The following is a 21,490-nucleotide window of genomic DNA, read 5'->3' on the forward strand; positions in this document are numbered from 1 at the left end:
GAGGAAATTCTTGTCATTTCCCTGAAAAATCATCTTAAAGCAAAAGAGTTTTGAAAATAAGAAATTACAGTGGCAGTTTTATGTGTAAAAAAAGAGGAACTGTGTATATTTTTCTTAGCCTTTGTGTAGCTTTTCAGACATTTGTCTTAGATCATCTCTTTTCACTCTTCTTTCTAGGGAAGGGGTTGGCAAACTATGCCCAGGCTGAGTCCTTTTTGGAGCCTATTTTTGTATGGTCCCTGAACTAAGAATAGTATTTAAATTTTTAGGTGGTTGAAAAAGAATCAAAAGAATAACATTTTGTGACACCTGAAAATTACATAAAATTCAAATTTAAATGTTATTAAAGTTTTATTGGAACACATCCATACTCATTCATTTTTTTTAAAAAATTTTATTTATTTATTTTTGGCTGCGTTGGGTCTTTGTTGCTGCTCACGGGCTTCCTCTAGTTGCGAGAGCGGGGACTGCTTTTCATTGCGGTGCGCGGGCTTCTCATTGTGGTGCGTGGGCTTCTCATTGTGGTGGCTTCTCTTTGCTGCAGAGCACAGGCTATAGGCGTGCAGGCTTCAGTAGTTGTGGCGCGCAGGCTCAGTAATTGTGGCATGCAGGCTCTAGAGCACAGGCTCAGTAGTTGTGGCGCACGGGCCTAGTTGCTCTGTGGCATGTGGGATCTTCCCAGACCAGGGCTCGAACCTGTGTCTCCTGCATTGGCAGGCGGATTCTCAACCACTGCGCCACCAGGGAAGCCCCCATGCTCATTCATTATTGTCTATGGCTGCTTTCATGTTACAGTTGCAGAGTTGAGTAGTTGTGCCAGAAACTTGTGTGGCTTACAAAGCCTAAAATATTTAATATCTGGCCCTTTATAGAGGAAGTTTGCCAGCCCCTGTTCTAGGGTGTTGGAACTCAGTAAATGGCATAGGACTCTTTTAAGCTGTCATCATGCTTTATAAAGGTCTACATTAAAAAATTTTAGAGTGTTCACTTCGACAGCACATATTCTAAAATTGGAATGCTACAGAGAAGATAAGCATGGCCCCTGCACAAAGATGATAGGCAAATACATAAAGTGTTCCATATTTTAAATATATATATGTTAAAAATGTATATTTAAAAATATTAGACAGTCTATTTTGATAAAATAAAAATAATCTTTCAGCCAATTTTAAAGAATTATATATATTTGAATTTCCTGAATTCCTGAGAGCCATGAATTCCTTGTGGAACTTTGAAATCTCAACTTTACCTTTTCATTCCTTGATTTTAGTTATATTTGAAAAATATTTTGCTAGCCATTTGAGATTTCCCCCTCTCTACTATATTAACCTCTTTTTATTAATCTCTCTTCAGAAATGATTACCTGGAAAAATAACAATTTGAACGTTTAAATAATTAATTCATAATTTCTTTTCTCCTGGAACCTTGAATTATTTTGCAGCTGGAAAAATGAGTTATCCTCTGTATTTTGCAGAGAGTTTCTATCATGCTGTTATTAGGAGAAAATATCAATACCTTGTTATAGGTGTCCAGTATTCTATTGAGAGCTATATTATGATGTAAAACGAGGCCACTTTTTTTTTTTTTTTTTACTGTTAGCATAATTAAATCTATTGAACACTATGGTTTACTTTCTGAGGTATTACAGACCATAATGAAATAAATGGCACTTACTGATTCACAGCTGCACTTTAAGGTCATAATTAATTACTAAATGGAGTGTCCCATACATCATTTAATTTTTTTCTTACTTGAATTTCTTAGGTACAATGTTAGCTGTTCTAAAAAATTTGCACTTAGTCGTTGGAATCGTAAGCCTGATAATCAAAGTCTTGGGCATCGTGGCCGTCGTCCAAGTGGCCCTGATGGGGCAGCAAGAGAACATATCCTTAGGCAGGTCTGTAGAAACTTTGATTCAATGTACAATACCCTTTTCAGAAATACAAGGAAAGTGCAATGCTGTATTTTACCTGTACTACATTTTCCAGCTTCCAATTACTTATCCATCTGCAGAAGAAGACTTGGCTTCTCATGAAGATTCTGTGCCGTCTGCTATGACAACACGCCTGCGCAGGCAGAGTGAGCGGGAAAGAGAGCGTGAGCTTCGGGATGTGAGAATGAGGAAAATGCCTGAGAACAGTGACTTGCTACCAGTTGCACAAACGGAGCCATCTGTATGGACAGTTGATGACGTCTGGGCCTTCATCCATTCTTTGCCTGGTATGTGATTGACCACTTTAGCCTTAATATTTGTCTTGTGCACACACAGAGGAATGACGTTAGATCCATCCACACCTATTGCACAAAAGGGTTAGACAAGTTCTATGTATATGTACTCATTAAATGGCATTTGGTATTGAAATGTGATCTGTCTCCTCTTGCTTATTCCCTCAGCACAACTGGGTATTTTCTCATACCCCCCAAGTCGATAAAAACTGACTAGTCCTGCTTCTGCTGTGACACCTCAGCCGGTGAAGAGATTAAAGGTGCTCTCTTCTCTTCAGTCTGATTTCTCTCGAGAGGTCAGTAGAGAGATTGAGTCAGACACTTCTTCCCTTCTGCGCTTCCAGTTTTCTATTCTATTTCCTCCTTATTTCCTAATTTAACCTTTTTTAAATGAAGTAAGAGAGACTATAATTTTTTTTTTTTACTTTTTTGAAAGCTAATCAGCACCTTTTAGAATATAAAATTTTGGCTTCTTTAAACAAAAACAAGCTGTTTCTTTTAAAGGAGGCTGCATTCTTTGATTCTTTGCAGTAAATAGACATCAAGAATACTTATGAAACTAAGTAGACAACTGAAATTCAGTTATGATATTCCATTCCAGTATTGAGGGTTACTTTCTTATTTATGTTTTCTGCTCTCTCATTTGGTACTCTTTCCATCAGCTTAAGTCATTATGTTCTTTATCTTTTTTCTTTACTACAGCAATAATCTTTTATTTCCACTTTCTCTAAGGGGCTGGCTACTGAAGACAGCTGCACCTTTGCTCATCATGAGACCCACACTGCTATATATGTTAAGACAATATATATTTTTTTAATCAGCAAACCTTTATCATTCACTTTGACCTTATAAATATAGAAAATAAGGTTTTAAAAATATTTGTTCCATTTTGGTTTTTCGGTGAATCTATCATTTCTCTTGACACAAGCTTTCCAGAAAAATACATCCCCTTTGAACTTGTCTACAGACTTATTAAAATTAATCCAGCCATTTTTGCTAATTAATCTTTCTATGAAGGTGACCACTGTCTCAGAAGCAAACTTACAGCTAAAGTGTTGGGAGTTCCCTGGTGACCTAGACATTAGGATTCATCGCTTTCACTGCAGAGGCCCGGGTTCAGTCCCTGGTTGGGGAACCATCCCACATGTCGTGTGGTGCGGCCAAAATACAAAAAAAAATAATAATAATAAAAATTAAAATAAATAAATAAAGTGTTGTATGAGTGAAGAAAGTATATTCAGAAGTATTCTGCTTTTTAAAAAAATCCTGACTTGTGATGGGTCGACTTAGTGAACTTTCGATTTTATGGTGGTACAGAAACAATACACATGCAATAGAAACTGTGCTTCAGTTTTGAATTTTGATCTTTTGCTGGTGATATGAAGCACAGCACTCTCTCCTCAGGTTGGGTAGGGCAGCTCCCAGTCAGCCACGCTGTCACGAGGGTAAACAGCTGATAGAACCATTCTGCACCCATGCAACTCTGGTTTTCACTTTCAGCACAGTATTCAATAAATTACATGAGACATTTAACACTTTATTATAAAATAGGCTTTGTGTTAGAAAATTTTACCCAACTTACAGTAGGCTAATGTAAGTGTTCTGAGGACGTTTAAGGTAGGCTAGGCTAAACTACGACGTTCAGAAGGTTAGGTGTATTAAATGCATTTTCGACTTGATGTTTTCAACTTATGATGGGTTTATCAGGATGTAAGTTGAGGAAGATATATGTACAGAACTCTGAAATTTTATTAAATTATTTTTTCAATAGCTTGTTTTAGAAATGTTAAATAAGTTTTTCTTTTTTTTTAAACAAGGTATGGTCACTTTTAAAGAAAGATGAAATTGTTTAAAGAAGGGATACATTTTTCATGGGAAGATTTTTAAGTATGCACCTAGGAAAACTTAGGTGTGATTTAAGTGCTGACCGTGTGGGTTTAGAATCTGCTTTAAAAAGCTGACATATTAGAGTAATGGTGAGTCTTCACTGGGTGTGGTTTTAATACTTAGTGCAAAAAATTTTAAGTTTTATACCAGTCTAGATATCTTGAGAATTAGCATTGGAATTGACACTAATCCCTGAGGCTGGACTTTGATTCTGTCATCTTCAGACGTAGTCTCAGTCTTCCAAATGGGGTACATGAGCTGTTAGCCTGATTTCTCATTTGGTGGAAAATATTTCTTTTCCTTTGGGGAGGAGGAAAATAGTTGGCCAAATAATTAACAAATAATAGATACTGCTGATTCTTCTATGACTTCATATGCTTTTTTTTTTTAGGGCTAGTTTTCTAATTTTCCCCAGCATCCATTTGCCACGAGACTACTCTTGGCTGCTTTATTAGAACAAAGGCTAACTCCTTTGTCTTACTCTTGCTTCATTTGAATTGAAAAAAATTATTTCTTATAACTTGAGATGCTTGTCTTATTGAGTTCATCAGGACACTTAATTTTGTTGCTAATTGTTTAGAGAACATTATATATAAAGCAGACTGCTTTATAATTTAGAATTGCTTGGTACTGTTTAAGAGTTTGCTGAATACAACTCTGCTTTTCTTTTACCTGATTAAATGGGAGTATTTCTAAACTGCTTTGACAGGCTAAATAACAGGCTTATCTGTGTGATCAGTTAACATCTTCTTTCTCAAAGTTTTTCTCTGAATAATGCCTGTAGCTTAAGGTAAATCTCAGCCAGAAAATCTTTATTTCTCTATGTTCCTCTGGCCTTTGTAAACTTCCTTTTGAGCCGCTTTCAGCTCATTCAGGGCTGGATTTTTTTTTTTTTTCCCCCTGAGCTTTTCTCATGGAGTGAACAAACTTGTAAATTTTGTAATCTCTTGTATTTTGTTTCTTTCCAGTTGAGGCTAGGTTTCCCTCTTTCATCAGGGCACCTATATTTATTCCTAAAGTTTTCTCTTCTCATTGTGTAATGTCATCTTGTGAACCATCTTGGTGGGACCATGTTAGAGCTGGTATGCAGACCAGTCTCAGAGCTGTTACCAGAGTGAAAAATTATTTTCTTCTAAATTTTTATACATTAAAAAGTTCTCTATAGGAATGGTTCTTTTTATTCTCAGTTTACTGCAGTTATCTTCTTTAACTCTTCCTTGATATAGTGAACTGCCTTTTGCAAAGATCACTTTAGTCTTTATTTGTTGATCTGTGAATCTGCAGTACATTTGGTTTCCCTGTAGGCATATAAAGTAGGTATTGTCTAAAAACATATGACTGTTTACTGGTTTTCATAATACTGATATTGAGACTTTTTATTCTGTAGTATTGAGTGCAGGTAATATCTTTTCATCATCCTTACTGATGTTAGTTTTGGGGTGGGGTGTTTTTGTTTTAGGTTTAGCTGGAAAAGTGACTGGACATTTGTAAGGTTCATTTGGGACCCATGTCCGTGTGCAGAGGTCCATGCCCATTCTGGTGGCTGCTTGTGGTGAGGTAAAGCCAGCTGAGCCGACTGGTTGCTGCAGTTGGGATATGTTCTGTAATGTTCCTGGGGTGCCAGCTGTTGTACAGAAGTAGATTCTAAATATGTCAGAAATTCATAGAACTATAGCTCAGTATACCTTGAGCATCTAGGTTTTTTTAAAAAATTCATCTTTCTCTAATATGTTTCAGGAAAGCATATTTGCTTCTGCCTTTTTTTTTTCCATTTTTCTTCTTTAAGTCACTTTATTTTTTCATTTCTATACTAATGTATGGTATAAATACCCTTTTTGTGGTTGGCTTAAGAAAGTTGTGACCTAAAATTCTGAAGATAATTCATTCCTGTTTGATCATGCTCTTTCCCAACTTTTTGTTCTTTATATTTTGCTAATACATTTACCGTCTGTCTACAAGAAGACATTTGAAGAGCGCTCTGATAATACCAAGGAACAAGCACATGCTATGAATTTCTTCATGGAGAACTCCTTGTTTCTATTCCCAAATGTAGCTCTTACGGTCCTCATTACTTCTCATTGCTTCTGTTTTCTGAATCTAAGTAAGTCCTACGCTATCTTTCTCTCTCTTCTTTTCTTTCCTGTGTTCTTGTAAGTAAGACTGAAGAGAGAAGAACATTTAGTTCTTTCATAAAAAGAAGGATGAAGTCACAACTAGATGCAAGATTAGTCAGTTTTGTCTGCCCAGTTTTGAGAGCTACCTCTGGGAAAAGAAAAGGGGCTTTTCTATGGTGAGTAATCCCATTTTAACTATATAGTTTCTTTTATATGGTAAGTGGCCAAAAGCATAAAAATTTTGCATAGGGTACTTTTGAAATGTCAGTTTTTAAAAATCTGAGAAATTATTAAAATAGAGAAATTGTAAAGCTGATTGCTATATAGGAAACAGGAAGGATACAACCAACAGAGAAGATGGAAAAGAAATAACCAAGAGAAAAGCTGGCCACACAGCTGAATACAGAAAAAAAAGTTTGTGTTACTCTTACAGACAGCTCCTTTTTAGCAGATTCTGTTTTTGTTCATTATCCATTCAGTCAGTCCTTCACTTATCCAAAAATATGTGTATTTAGCACCTACAATGTTTTGTGCTTGGTGCTGGGGTTATAGGGATGACATTATATAAGAGGGTGGCATCCTCTTATATAAACAAGAGGATGATACATTTGTGGTAGAAAGAATAATCATTCCAGCAAAATTGTATCCAAAGGTATAATGTAACCATTTCCATTATCTTTTTCTTTGTGTTCTCCCTTAGAATGCTAATTTGAATAGAAAAGAAAGACTTTAAGCTGTTAGTTTTTATTCTTAAATTCACTTTTATAATTTTGTCTTTTATAAGGAAGCTTCCACATTTTTGCATTGTCTCCTCTCATGGTTCCTTAATTCATTACCTTCCCTGCTGGTTTCTTTACCCTTAGTGGGGAAGTTTATTAGCCTGGCTGTGCAAAATTTGGTAGATAATAGAAACGTTTGAGGTTCAAGTAGAGTGCTCACGTTGTTACTTGCTCTAAAGCACTTGGTTTACACAGAGAGGTAAAATATTGGTTATTTGTCAAGAGATTAGCCAGCAAGCTCAAAATTTCAATGAGAATTTATGTTTTCTTACCAGAAGTGGAGATTAGTCCAGTGATATTAAGATTTGAAGTTGAAAGTACAAGTTGATCATTGTAATACATTTCAGCAATAGATTGATACTATAATTTTGATGGATTGTTTCTGTCCTGAGTGAATAATAAAAATGTTTTGGATGTGCCTGGCACATTGAAGGTTGTAAATCAGAATGAAGGTACAAATGATAATGAAAGTGGTACTTGAGAAAATATTTCTAAATTATTATTTAAATGGCAGAACATTATATCTTATTCTTTTGTACCTGTATGTGAAGGATATGTTATACAAAGTAAAGTTCTTGAGGTATAATGACTAGTTAATCCAAACTTGCTGTATGTGTGGCATGCTTTCAGGTGACAGCATTGTCCTTTTCATGAAGGTTATATCTGGACTGAACAGTCTGTACATTTTACCTGACTTATAATTATTTCTGCAATATTATTTTTAGAACAAGAATTCCAAGTAAATTGCTTTACCTGGATTTCGAATTCTTACATTTTAGAATGTCAGGAAATACTCTCTTCTTCAAGAGTGAACCCAAGACTACCATCAATAAATTTCATTTGTTTCTCAGCCTGTATTTCAGATACTCAGACCCAGGGAGAGCATAATTGTGACTGTTAGGAGTAACCTCTGATTGTTGTGTATTAATTCTAACATCCTTCCTCTGATCAAATTCTAGGCTGCCAGGATATCGCAGATGAGTTCAGAGCACAGGAGATTGATGGACAGGCTCTTCTCTTGCTAAAAGAAGACCATCTTATGAGTGCAATGAATATCAAGCTAGGCCCGGCCCTAAAGATCTGTGCACGCATCAACTCTCTGAAGGAATCTTAATGGGATCATGAGGCTTTGAGATAACAGCAGTTTTATTCTTAAACAAACTTGTAAGGTAAAGGCTCAAGTTGGCCTACAATATTATCACTTATTGTGATGGATAGCCAAGCACATTGGGATCTCTGCATTAAGGCTGACATTTCTTCTACAGATATAATAATTCATTATATTGATACATTTTCATAATTAGCTAACATTGGTGAATTAATTTTACAGGTTACACACAACATTGAAAGACTTGTTATAGAGGGCCATGATATTTTTCAAAGTGTTTTACTAGATAATTTTTTTAAAGGTGATGTTTATCATTAATATAAAAAATCTTTTGAGAGTAATTTAATGATTTACATTTCTCCTCTTTTGATTCGGTTTTCTTATACATTTTTCTACCCTATAATTTTTCTATGGGTTGTTGTGAGAGATATAATTTAAGAGTGATTTAGGAATAATTTTGGAGTCCAGTGACCAGAATTGTATGCAGTGAGATATCACTGTATGTTTTAAAAAACATATCTTTCAGGCAATTGCTTTGTTTATAAAAAGGATTGCATTCTAGCATGAATAATACTGATCTAGACGTTAGAAGATTTGGTTTCTATTCCAAACTTGACCAAGAATTTGGTGTGACTGAGGAAGTTAGTTTTCCTCTTAGTTTTTGTTCTTTTAGAGCAGTGGTTCTCAACAGAGGTCAGTTTTGTTCCCCAGGGGACATTTGAAAATGTCAAGGGACATTTTGGTTGTCATAGCTTAGGGGTTGGGGGGGGTGGGTTGCTATTGGTAGCTGACATGTGGACAGGGATGTCGCTAAATATCCTACAACGCACAGGACAGCCGTCTACAACGAAGAGCTATCTGGTCCAAAATGTCAGTAGTGCCAAGGGTGAGAAACCATAACGTAGGAGTGATAAATATTGCTCTTTTTCACCCAGAGGGATATTTTGAGAAAAAAAATTTAAAAAGGGATGTAACAAGGAATACATTGTACAATGGAAGTATTTCAGATAGCATTAATGTTCTGCTAGAGTATTTTTCCCAGTTTTATGCATTCTAGAAAAAGGGGGGAAATCGGCCTGTAAAATGAGGACTAGCATACTTAGAATTTTGACTCTCAGTATTGAGTCATAATAACAATTATCTTTCATATCTCTCTGCACTGATGAAGGCATAATATGATTATGCCTTATGAACCAGTACACAGCCTTTGCTGGCAGGGCAATACTTTGTAGTGGCTATGTGGTTGGTCTTTGGATTTTTCTAGTGTTGAACAAGCTGGATCTAGCTAGAATGCACATTCCTTTTTCCTTGACTAAATCCTTGTATGCTTCCTGCAAAGCAGTTATCCAACTGATCTCTCTTGGATAATTGGATCTAATTTTGTATGTACATGTTTTAGGGGAAAAAATTTTAAAGCAAAACCTTTCATTGAACAGTTAGTGTTCTGTTAGAATTATGGCACTAAAAATTGTGGCAGGCCTGTGAACTTTATAGTCCTGGACATCAAAAAGGTTTTAATCTTTTTTTTATCTTATCTTTACCATACAGTGGAAATGTTTTAATAATTGAAGGAACATACACAGATATTTGGCAGAAGTTCAGTAAGTGAGGAAGAGTCCATGGGTTTCAGTCATTGTCACTGATCTTTTAAAAAAGATTGTGTTACGCTAGTAGAAGACTAAAGATGTCATTAAAGACATCACAGATATTTATCTTTTGGCTTTGTGTACATTAGAGAATGTTGATTATTTTTATACAAAAATACAGCGGGTAATTTTTTTAACCTTTAGATGCCTCTTGTTTGAATGTATGCTTTGTGGGATTCTTTGTGTAGTAATGTTTTAAAAAAAAGACATTTACTGATAGTTACGTGTAGGATTAGAATATGTAATATAGTGTAAGGCTCATGTTCCAGACCTACAATAGCTTGTAGTCTATGTCACATATTTCTGTATATCACATTTTTAATTATTGGATTACAGTTTCAAGGAAAGGTAGGTACTCTACAGTTAATTTTCATTTATTAGCAGTAAATCATTATGACAGAGTTGTCATATGCTTTGACTTTTCCCCTCATCTTGTAATTTCAGAACACAAGTATAGGTTAAGCATTAGTAGGAGATGGTCCACTGTATGAGGGCTGAAGGGCACAATGGAAAATCTCCCCTGGAATTAAAACTTTGTCACAGATGATCCACAAACAATTCATACAGAATTGATTCTTTGGGGATGGATAGACTCCCCTGGCAATAATGATTACCTCCCATAACTATATTATCTATATATAGCCTTTAAGGTATTAACTTGGAACTGTGGTCCCTCTTCTGATATCAGTCGTTATGTACTTACTGAAAGCCCCTGTGCGTAGCGCTGTGTTAAGTATCCCAGAAAGCTTACAAGAGGGGTTTCCATTGGAGAGCACCTTATAATCCTAAATCTTATAATAATCTTAAGAATAGTCCAGATCTTCTGCTGTCCCTACTCAAAACATACCCAGAAAATATACTTGCTTTTTTCAAGTTATTTTATTTAGAAATGGCTCATTGGCTTTTAACTAGTAGTTTTCCCATTGATGCAGCTGTTTCTTTCTGGGTGATTTAACTATCTGAATTTCAAAATTTCAGTTATGTATAATGGATATAGACGATAACACTGGGTGTCCACCTCTCTCCTGAGCTTAAAGCACAGTTTTAGTATGAAATAGGTGGGGAGAGTGCTGTCATTTTTGTTTTCCTTCATATTACTAGTTGTTTTAGGATTTTGATTGAGGAGAGGGAATGACAAGCAGAAAGAGTACATGGGAAGTTCTTCTTACTTTTGCTACCTAAGTTTGCATTTTCTGACTTCTTTATACTGATGCACTCTTTTCCCGTTGAGGAAGAAAATCCCTACAAGTTTGAAATTTTATTTGCTTTAAGCCACGTGTTCCTAAGAAAGTACACAGAGAGCTGGTTTATAAAAGTTGTTTCTTACATGATGTGCATTTTCATCAAGCCTTGTGTAGGCATGTGTCTGACACAGCTGTGCAGCTGTGATATATAATCCGTGTAAGAGTGCTGTCCCACAACCTGGCACTTTTTAAGTGGCTGGTAATTTTTCCATGATGGTACTTTTAAATTTGCTGGCGCATCCTCTAAACAGACATTTTTTAAAGTCCCAGTTTAAGGGCCGTCCCCTCAGAATAGAGAATGTGGACTAGAAGGAAAGAAATATTAGTGAAGGAGCTTGAGAATGGTGGAGAAGCAGACAAGAGACCTGGCACTTTGTTAGTTTATCCCACTTCAGCGCTGAACAAATTTCTGCACTTTTGAAGTTAATATTCATGTTTTACCTAGTTCTAAATAGAAATTATTTTTTGTAGGTAGCCCACTTTATTTTAATTTTTGACATAGCTTATCTTCCCATATCCAGTGTAATATTATAGTCAGACATTTATTCAAATACCAGTCTTGGACTGAAATCTGTCCGAGTGCCCCATATCACTGGCTTGTTCAATTAAATGTTATAAAGTCCCATTATTTGCATTTGCAGGGTTTTGGTAGCACCATGGCACAAGTATGGTAAGGAGGCAATATATAGATTGAGTATAGTCTTAGGCTGTGCTTGCATGTGTGTAAACAATCTTGGAAAGAATAAACTATTGCACATACATGGGAATGATGCTATCCTCATAGCCATATCGAGTGGAAGAAATCCCTGGCTGGACACACTGTTAAAACATTTCAAAGATATATTTTCAACCAGAACAGCCTGGTTATATTTTGTGGTTTGAAGATCCTCACCCTTAGTGAATGGCAGGAACTCATGCTGCCTCTGGGCAATGGGCATTGAGCATTACTGCCTAATAGGATGAAAGAGCCTCACTCCCCTTACCTCCTCAAGCCCCAAGGAAACTGTGTGAAAACTTTCTTCTTAGAGAGACCTTTGCCTGAAAATCCCTACAGAGGACTTTGTAGTAGGGTTAATTTTAGGGAGGTAACTGGGGCAGGAATTTCTAATACCTAACAGTCATGTCTTCGTAAACCCTCTGGGCAGTGGAAACTGGCCATTTATGTACAATGTTTGCTCAGCCTGTTTCCTTTGCAGGACATGTAACTATAACGGGGCCTTGGGGAAGGTTTTCTAGGGGAAAGGACAGGGAAGTGGAGGAGGAGACAAATGGGGAAAAGCATTCCAGACCCAAGAGGGTAATATGGTTAACTGAGTGAGGTTGTGTAGTATAGATATGGCCATCAGTAGTTCAGAATAATAAATTGTAATGGTTGGGTCCCAGTTATAGCAATAAACAGAGTATAGTTTTCTTTATGTCAAGATTTACCTGTAATCAAACTCATTCTTTTACTCTCTTTATCAAGAGATTCTGCCCTTAGGAGCATATTAATAGTTCCAATGATACATAAATTGGTGATTTTTGACTTCTGAAAAAGGTGACAGTTATTATAGTTGGAGAATATTTGTCAAGAACTCAAAGGTTAATTGTTATAATTGAGTTATCAGAATTATATAGAGGAGAGAGAGTATCCATTGTCAGATACTACAGTTGAATCAACCTTGTGGATTGTTACAAAGAAAGGCATTTTTAAGATTTTTAAGATAGTGTTTTGTTAGGTTGTGTCTCAGTCTAAGAGTTGGATGACTGAGAGCTATAGGGTTCTGTTTATTAGCGTGGATTTCAGTAAACACAAGCCTACCTCTATTTCTTTGATGCACAGTAGTGTGGGTCATGAAATGAACTGTTTAATCTACATTCATCAATATTGGTATTTTCTGAATCTGTCTAGAGCATTTGATTTCATCTTAACAATTGTGATTCAATTAAATAAGCACAAATACAATATTAGGGAAAGTAAATATGCAATCTTATTAAGATTTAATTTCAACCTATTATAAGCTGTACATCTTAAAAAAATTCTTTGGGAAGATATTCCTGTTTTGTTAGAAGTTCATAAAATGTATCATTATATAGTTTCCCTCATAGCACTAATATAAGCCATTTCTTCAATAAAAAAAGTGTTGAAAATTATATTATCTTCTTTGGAAAAAGTTTCCTAAATTTTTAAAAATTATAAAGTTTTACATATTATTTTTCAGAGCTTATTTAATCTACTTTAAAATAATACTATGGTAAAGGTGCTTTTTTGGAAGTTGTAAAGCACTAACACAAATATAATTTTTACCATCATATTCCAGAGCAAAACGTCTGGCTTTTCCTGAACTTTCACTTTAGTACAAGTACATGAGAGGGAGACGTGCCCTCCTTCTCAGATCCGAAGCTCAGCTTCTCTAATGAAAACTCTCCCATTCTGCTCTACCACATGAACGCACACCTCTGAAGTGCCATGTTCATGGGAGCTTTGGGAAATGTTTTCCACAAATGTTTCTTTTTTTTCCCTTTGTATAGCTTGTGAACATTTAATTTTACTTAAAGGTGACAATTTCAACCTCCGACATTAGAGAAGAGGTACATTTAAAAAGTATTTTTTTCTACTGCCTTTGAAAAGTACAGTTGCTCTCAGTGATATTGGTGGCGTCAGTATGAATCCATAGAAAAAGAAAACCTGTGCAAAGGTCTTAAAATGTATTGTTTAAAAGAAATAATAAATGAATTTTAATTTGGAAAAAAGAAATCTATATAAATTTAAAGCACTATTATGCTAACATGGTATAGTTTTAAATGTAAGAGTAATAAAAGTAAGTCCTTTTAGACCACCTATTTAAATTCACTCCACTAATCTTAAGGATGGATAGTAGCCGTCTTATTGACTTAAAAGTTATACTTTAGGGACTGTTATCAGTGTTAAATCCTTGATTTTGTGGAGCTTTAACTGATGGAGGTGAAAAAGTTGGGGTTTATAAGAGCGGTGGGGAATGGTAGTGAAATGAACATCAACGTATGCTAGAAAAAGGAACTTTTTTAGTCTTGCCTCAAGCAAACCAGATGTATCCATTGCTTAAAATCTTTTAGAATGCTTATGTTAAAGCCATAATTTTGTTTTAGGTAGTACTAAATAATTACTTCAATAGTAAATAATAGATGCACATAATCATTAAATTAACATGATAAATGAAGATAAAACACTGGCTGGGAGACTGGGGTTTTACTTCTAGTTGGTGAATTAGCTGTGTGACACCTTAGGCCATTACTTAGCTTTTAAGCTGTTTTCCTCTTCTGAATATATAGCATGGAGCCTGTACTACTCAAAATGTTGATTTTGTTTAAAATCATCTTTAAGCTATATAAAACTACAATTCTAGGCCACATAATGGGGTATTTTTTAAAGTTGCTCCTACCTAATTCTCTTTTATCTTAATTCTCTTAATTTCCTTTCTTAATGGTTCATTTCACACTTAAGAGCTTTTGCTAAAAGATAATTATTTATTAAGCATCCGTTTCCTGGGTCACCCACAGTCTTTGTTCTCCTAAGGATTAAGGTAGAAAATTCACACAGATGAGCAAATGAGGACGTTTTTCTAAACGCTTCTTGCTGAACCACTGAACATGTGAACACATCTGAACATTGTCGTTCATTCATTTATCCGTTCATTTAGCAAACCATTTGAACATTGACTGTGCAGTGTGTGGTATACTTAAGGAACTAGTATTAAGTAAACAAAATCCTCTCTTCCCCCCATTTTTGATTGTGGCTTGAATAAACATGGATGTAATTATTATTACTTAATGTACTGAATGTAAAGTTGGAACTGAGAGGGAATTTTTATGCATTGGGTAAAGGATTAGGCTAGGTGATATCTAAGGGATCTGAGTGAATCACATCATAATTCCTATAACACACTTTGCATACTAATCCATATACCTGATTAGGTTACAAAATTAAAGGTACCTAATATTAGGTATTTACATTTTGAAACTGTTGTGACAGCCCATATTTCTCAGAATTATTTTGACACTTGAATCTATTCCAGAGGTGTTGCTATATGCAGGGTGTGTGACAGAACAATACAAAGAAGCTGGTGCTGATTTACTATACATTTTGAACTACACCCAGTATTGACAGTGCAGTAACTTTTGAAAACTGAAAAATCTCAGAAGAGCTTGCTGAACAGGTTTGGTTTTTATTTTGTTTTTGTCTTTTTAAAGCAAGAAAGATTACATAAAATTTTACTATTACCACAAATATCTACTTTCTGGAAAGTACTCATATATTGCATAGTAAAAGGGTTTCCTTTAAAATGCAGAACTGGTAAGCACTGAAACAGTTTTGTGCTTGGAGCTTGAATTTACAAGTATTTGGGGAGTAAATATAGAATGGGAGAATTGATTAATTGGGAAGAAGGTCCCTTACCACCGGAGGATTCTGTGAATTACATTGTGATTTCCTATTGACACTTTACATATTAATATCACTTGATACTAACATTCTCCATAAAGATACAAAATGAAAATAAATTAAAAAGATCTTTTATGTATCATAGTTACAGCTTTTCAAAGCAGGAAAATGTCCAAATACGTGTTAGACTAGAATCTATAATAAAGTGTTTGTAAACAGGAACACTAACATCCAAGTGACCAGATAGTCTGGGTTTAAAAAAATTTTTCCATGGTACTGGTTAAAACTTTTAAAATATTTTAACTCATATAGTTTTCCAAATATTTTTGCTGTTAAAATATCTGTTACATAAATACTTTTTGTATGTGTATTCTAAATTTTTTAAAACTCAGTGGGAGTGTGCAAAGATGGTATAATTTTGGACATCTAATTTCTAAGACGTTTAACTAGATTCCCAATCACCTCATTCAAAAGCTTGGTCTTTCTGTTTTTTCCATAGGAAAAAAAAGTCAAAGTAAGCTCCAAAAAACTATCCTCAAAGTAAGGGGTCAGCTTGTGGTGCAGGTTGGAGCTGTAGGCAGCAGCGTGCAGGATGGATACTGACAGTGGTGTCAGGCATTTCAAGCCTCTTTGTTGAATTAGTGCTTCTTGTCTGCTGGCTTGTTGAAAACATTTTTTGCTGTCGACTTAACAAAGGCAAATTGTGATAAACTTTTTAAAATTTTTATTTTTGATGCCTTATGCACATGGTTAACTGATTTTTTAATTCCTCCTTTTGCTTCCTCCCATTGTTCTAATTAAATAGGACTTAAATATTATTAAAACCTCAAACACTGACCCAACCAGGATGAACAAAGCATCACCAAGGGGAAAGAAAACATTTTTTTATCTTTACAAAAAACAAATGTTAAGATTATATATAGACGTATTCTTTATGTTGGATATTGTACTAGAGTCCTCCTTGCAGGGAATGAGATAGTTTTAGCACTCTTAGCATTAGCGTTCCTAGCTTGGTGTCTGTAGCTACAGTTTTAAAATGTATAACCTGACAATGAAGTTAATTTTGCATTATAAGAGCACACCATGATCTATGTAAAAAGATTGTCCATTTGGTGTATTTTTTTAAAAAAGAGAAAGCACTTTCATATTAACAGTAGCATGTGTATGAATTTTAGATTTTCATATTTGTTGTGTCTGTATTCAGTGAAGTAAAATTGAACATTTCAAATGTTTGTTGATGGCAACATTAACTGTTAAATTAAAGCACCTTATACTCTGCTGCTTAAACTTGCTTGTAATTGCACCTTTGTTACCTGCACATTTTCACATAGAATATTGTTGTAACATTGCTTCATGTGGGTCTGGATGGAAGGTTAGTGGGCCTACAGGATCATTTATTTATATTGTTTATATTACAATAATATATTGTAGACCAGTTGTAAGTTCATTTCTTTACAAATAAAAGCCTCTTCCATTTGGCTGGTCAACTGAATAATTTCTTTTTTTCCTTTAAGCTTGTGAGGCATGGGGCATCTTCTAAGTAAACAAACAGCTTAGAGGGGCTTGAAATAGTTATACATTATCCAGATTTAAAATCTGCAGAGAGGATAAGTCTTTACTAATTAAGTAAAATATATTCTTAAGTATCTCAGTTCCACATATGGCCAATTAGAAAGCCAATACATTCAGAAGGAAAGTAACACAGAGAAGTTGAGCAGGTTTATACATTGACAAATTAGACGGTATCTGTGTAGCTTAACTCACAGAGTGATTGATTTCAGATTTTTCAGATTTTTCTGCCGTTTAGATTGCTTCACTCCAGTAGTTCTCAACCGGGAACAGTTTTGCCCACTGAGGGGAGTATGGCAGTCTCTGGAGACACTGTGATTGTAGTGACTGGGAAAGGAGGTTCTGCTGGCACCTAGTGGACAGAAGGCAGAGATGCTGCCATACATGCTGCAGCGCACAGCACGGCTCCCCCAACGAAGGGTTATCCAACAACAGACAACGTCAGCAGTGCTGAGGGTGAGAAACCCTACCTTCACACGTGGTATGTCGCCAGTGTGATTACGGGGTCTCATGCAAATGTATGAGATAAGTTACAACTGAAGATGATGGATCTGTTATGTCAGGGAAGAGACCTAGTCACCACTCCCAGTTCTGTAAGGTGAGCAACCAAAACTTTTCTTTTAGGAATATTATTTGCACTAAGAACAGAGATTTTTTTTTTTTTAATTAGCTGAATTTTTTTTTTTTCATTTACCATTTTAACCACTTTATTTTTTTAAAAAAATTTATTTATTTATTTATTTATTTATTTATTGGCTGCATTGGGTCTTCGTTGCGGCACGCGGGCTTTCTCTCTAGCTGCGGCAAGCAGGAGCTACTCTTCGTTGCGGTGCGCGGGCTTCTCATTGCGGTGGCTTCTCTTGCTGCGGAGCACGGGCTTTAGGCGCGCAGGCTTCAGTAGCTGCCTCACGTGGGCTCAGTAGTTGCGGCACGCGGGCCCTAGAGTGCACAGGCTGCAGTAGTTGCAGCCCACGGGCTCTAAGGTGCGTGGGCTTCAGTAGTTGTGGCTCGCGGGCTCTAGAGCGCAGGCTCGGTAGTTGTGGCGCGCGGGCTTAGTTGCTCCGCGGCACGTGGGATCTTCCCGGACCAGGGCTCAAACCCATGTCCCCTGCAATTGGCAGGCGGATTCTTAACCACTGCACCACCAGGGAAGTCCTAAAATTAGCTAAATTGAAATTGCACTAATCATCTTTCCCCTTATGTTAAAGAATATTTACACCAAATTATTTAAAGAAAACAATCTTGATTTTCTTGCTCTAAGTAAGTGTAATAAAATGTTTATTTAAATCTGAAAAGTTGGCAGTGAATCACAGATTTACCTAACAGTTTGTATCCAGTAGTTTTCTGGGTAACACAAATATCAGTATGGTCAACAGGTATAAATATTTCTTATTGGAAATATTTTGTTAAAAAAAAAAAAAAAACCTAATAAATAATATCACCATCCCAAAAAGACACATTCTGAAAAGGTATGAAAGTTTGGGATGCGGGCGAGAGCTTTCAGTTCAGTTCATTCTTTATATGTCCCAAGTCATCATTCTTTCCCATTTGTAAAATTGTAATTCTTGTAGCTGTTAGTTTTAGTTTTAACATGGCAACACGTCAACAAATTATTACTGATATAGGCTTTTCGATTTGCTCAAGATTATGAATTGTAAGTGGAATGAAGCAGCATTTCCAGTTGACAAATGGATCCGCAGGTAATGCCATGTTTCTAAAATTAAGTTTGTGACAATTAAACCAAAAAACTGTAGCAATGAGAAAACTATTGACAAAGTACAACCACGGAATGTTCATCTCGATGTACGCCGGAATCTGTACTTTAAGTAAAAGGATAATTATTTGAAGTAGTACAAATGGTAACCAGGTACCAAGAAAACAGACTATCAACTTGGGCAAGAGTGTTTTTTTAGAGCTCACAGTATAACTAGAGTGGGATGAAAAGGGAAAATACAGGATAGTCTCATTCATATAGGAAGTTATCCTAACAGCCTGTACCAAGGTAATAACTTCTGACCAAGAGGTTATAAAAGCCATAAATAAAATCATCACCATGGAAAATGACAGCCAGTAACTCTGAATGCTAATGTAGAAAGGACACTGATGATAAGAATAAACATTCTGTGCCTTCAGGCTTTGGTAGATAGCTGGATCTCCCAAAACATAAGTAAGGACTGAAATCCAAATTAAAATAACTGCAAAGAAATAAAATACTTTTTGACACTTAAATGGAAGCTTGGTGGCTTTAGAGAAATTCAGGTAATAATCTATACAAGCTGTCAGAAAAACTGGATAATGCAAAAAGCCGTAAGTAAAAGAAATAATTTGAGTAAATAGGCAGATGTGGTATTTAGTAAACCTAATGCCTAAAAGTACAAAATCCCTGAAATAGGATATAATGGAAATATTCACCAAAAGTAGAAGATCAGTAAATGCTAGTGAAATGCAAAAATATTCCATAAAATTTTGATGGGTGTTTTTTCTTCTCATTCCTAGTGTGAGGATATTTAATAATATTTTCCCAAGTGTAATCAAGAATAACAGACAGTTACCATCTAGGGGCTGATTGGTTTGATGTAGCTGGTACTGAAAAGAGCAGTTCTCTGAAGTAAGAGCAGTCATTTTTTTTCAGTTCAATTTCAAAGGCCTGCTGCTATAGTAAAACAGTGCTTCACTTTATTTTCCATCCCTGCAAAGTGAAAAGAAAACCTTGATGTTATCTTGATGCTATCACTGTTTTAAAACTTTACAAAGCAAGCACCTCATCTCAAAAATCTATTTTAATCCAATCAATTCCCCAAATAAACATATTTCTCATACTTATAGAATACAGAATATGATCAAGAAGAATTAATGTGTATACTCTCATCATTCTTTGAGACCCAGATGGTCCAGAACTCTCAGATCTATAACCAAACTGTTTTATATAAATTACTAACTTCTACATTAATAACTTGTTGAAAAAAGGTAGAAAAAACACTTATCTACCAGAGCCAAAATATAGGCTTCATATAACTGATTCACTTTGCTGTACGGCAGAAACTAACACAACATTATAAAGCAACTATATACTCCAATAAAAATTTTAAAAAATGACTGAAACACTCTTAGAAATACATCTACTATAAAAACAATCCATGTTTTATGTCATCCAATTTTATAACTGAAGAACTGGGAATAATTCAGAAAAAAGGCATAGAAACTCTGTGTAGCTCTAGAAAGAGGCTCTAGGATACCTGATTTTCACTCCCTTACTCTCCTAGAAAGAGAATAGTTCCCTGGAAATAAAAACTGAGATCCTTCTTTCCAAAAAACTGGAAGGTTCCTGCATTAAGTCATGACATAATCATGAGATCATTCTACTATTAACTATGTTGTGAATAAGATATCACAGTGATGGTTTGAATTTTCTCCTTTGGAAAAAAAACATTAGCAAGTTTGACTTCTAAAAATAAAATACATTCCAAGAAAATACAAAAATATATATATATATTATATATATATATATAGGCTTCAAATAGCAGCCTGATAGGAATACTCAGAACAATCCACTGATAGCTGTTGACTCAGTCCCACTCTGACACCAGACAACATTACCCGTTTTTGTCTTTCTGTCCATGAAATTTAGATAATGCTTATGAGGCCCCTTTAGTATAGCTGGTTTCAAAGCTTTTTAGCTGCAGGATCATCATTCAAATAAATCTCTGAAGCTCAAAGATATAAAACAGATGGTTCAGCTGAAAATCATGAAAATATTGGTTAAGGAAAAAGAAAGATTCATCAGGTGTGGCACCCGGAGAGATGAAAGAATATAGGGAAGGAGTAGGGTTACCTGAGAACGTTAAGAATTGCTAGGTAAGGGCAAAGGAACAGGAGCTGAGCTTGAGTGATAAATGCATTCAAAGCAGGAAAAAGATGATGAAAGGGAAAGTTCAAAGAGGAAGAACTCAGGAAAGGATGGAAGAAAAGGAAGGAAATTCAAGAAATTTAGCCTAAAAAAAAAAAAAACCCACACAAATTTATCCTTAAAAAAAACACACACACACAGTTGACCCAAAGTTGTTTCTGCAAGACTGTTCAACCAGTGTTTATAACAGCAAAACAAAACCCAAACAATAACAAAACCTACCCATGAATGTCAACAATTAGGGATGCATTAAAAGTGATACATCCGTACGATGTACTGATGTACTATTATGCAGCCATTAAAAATGTTTCTCAGGGGGCTTCCCTGGTGGTGCAGTGGTTGAGAATCTGCCTGCCAATGCAGGGGACACGGGTTCGAGCCCTGGTCTGGGAGGATCTCACATGCCGCGGAGCAAGTAGGCCCGTGTGCCAAAACTACTGAGCCTGCACGTCTGGAGCCTGTGCTCCGCAACAAGAGAGACCGCGATAGTGAGAGGCCCGCGCACCGCGATGAAGAGTGGCCCCTGCTTGCTGCAACTAGAGAAAGCCCTCGCACAGAAACGAAGACTCAACACAGCCAAAAATAAATATTCAAAAAAAAAAAAAAATGTT

At 35.7% G+C, this 21,490-nt stretch overlaps 2 protein-coding genes across 21 annotated transcripts in view; one reads left to right on the forward strand and one right to left on the reverse strand.

The window, feature by feature from the left end:
- PHC3 (polyhomeotic homolog 3) overlaps positions 1-16,890 on the forward strand; it is an 85,415-nt gene extending 68,525 nt beyond the window's left edge. For 4 of the 6 annotated variants that reach the window (XM_082393930.1, XM_082393932.1, XM_082393933.1 and 1 more), the window contains 3 exons: positions 1,765-1,897; positions 1,989-2,220; positions 7,966-16,890. In XM_082393930.1, coding sequence (XP_082250056.1) covers positions 1,765-1,897; positions 1,989-2,220; positions 7,966-8,120 — 520 coding nt within the window. In that variant the 3' untranslated portion in view covers positions 8,121-16,890. Of the gene's footprint in view, positions 1-1,764; positions 1,898-1,988; positions 2,221-2,394; positions 2,523-7,965 lie in introns of those variants that run through there. The other 2 variants (XR_014245175.1, XM_082393934.1) reach the window with 2 other exon arrangements.
- Positions 1-21,490, reverse strand: part of GPR160 (G protein-coupled receptor 160) — a 127,257-nt gene that overhangs the window by 60,255 nt on the left and 45,512 nt on the right. For 8 of the 15 annotated variants that reach the window (XM_082394202.1, XM_082394207.1, XM_082394206.1 and 5 more), the window contains one exon: positions 19,525-19,661. Coding sequence is in view for 3 of the 15 variants with exons in the window: in XM_082394208.1 (XP_082250334.1) it covers positions 18,575-19,594 (1,020 nt within the window). In the remaining 12 variants the exon portion in view is untranslated. The other 7 variants (XM_082394208.1, XM_082394201.1, XM_082394209.1 and 4 more) reach the window with 5 other exon arrangements.

Source organism: Balaenoptera borealis (assembly GCF_965194805.1).
Source record: "Balaenoptera borealis genome assembly, chromosome: 5".
Classification (NCBI taxonomy): Eukaryota; Metazoa; Chordata; class Mammalia; order Artiodactyla; family Balaenopteridae; genus Balaenoptera; species Balaenoptera borealis.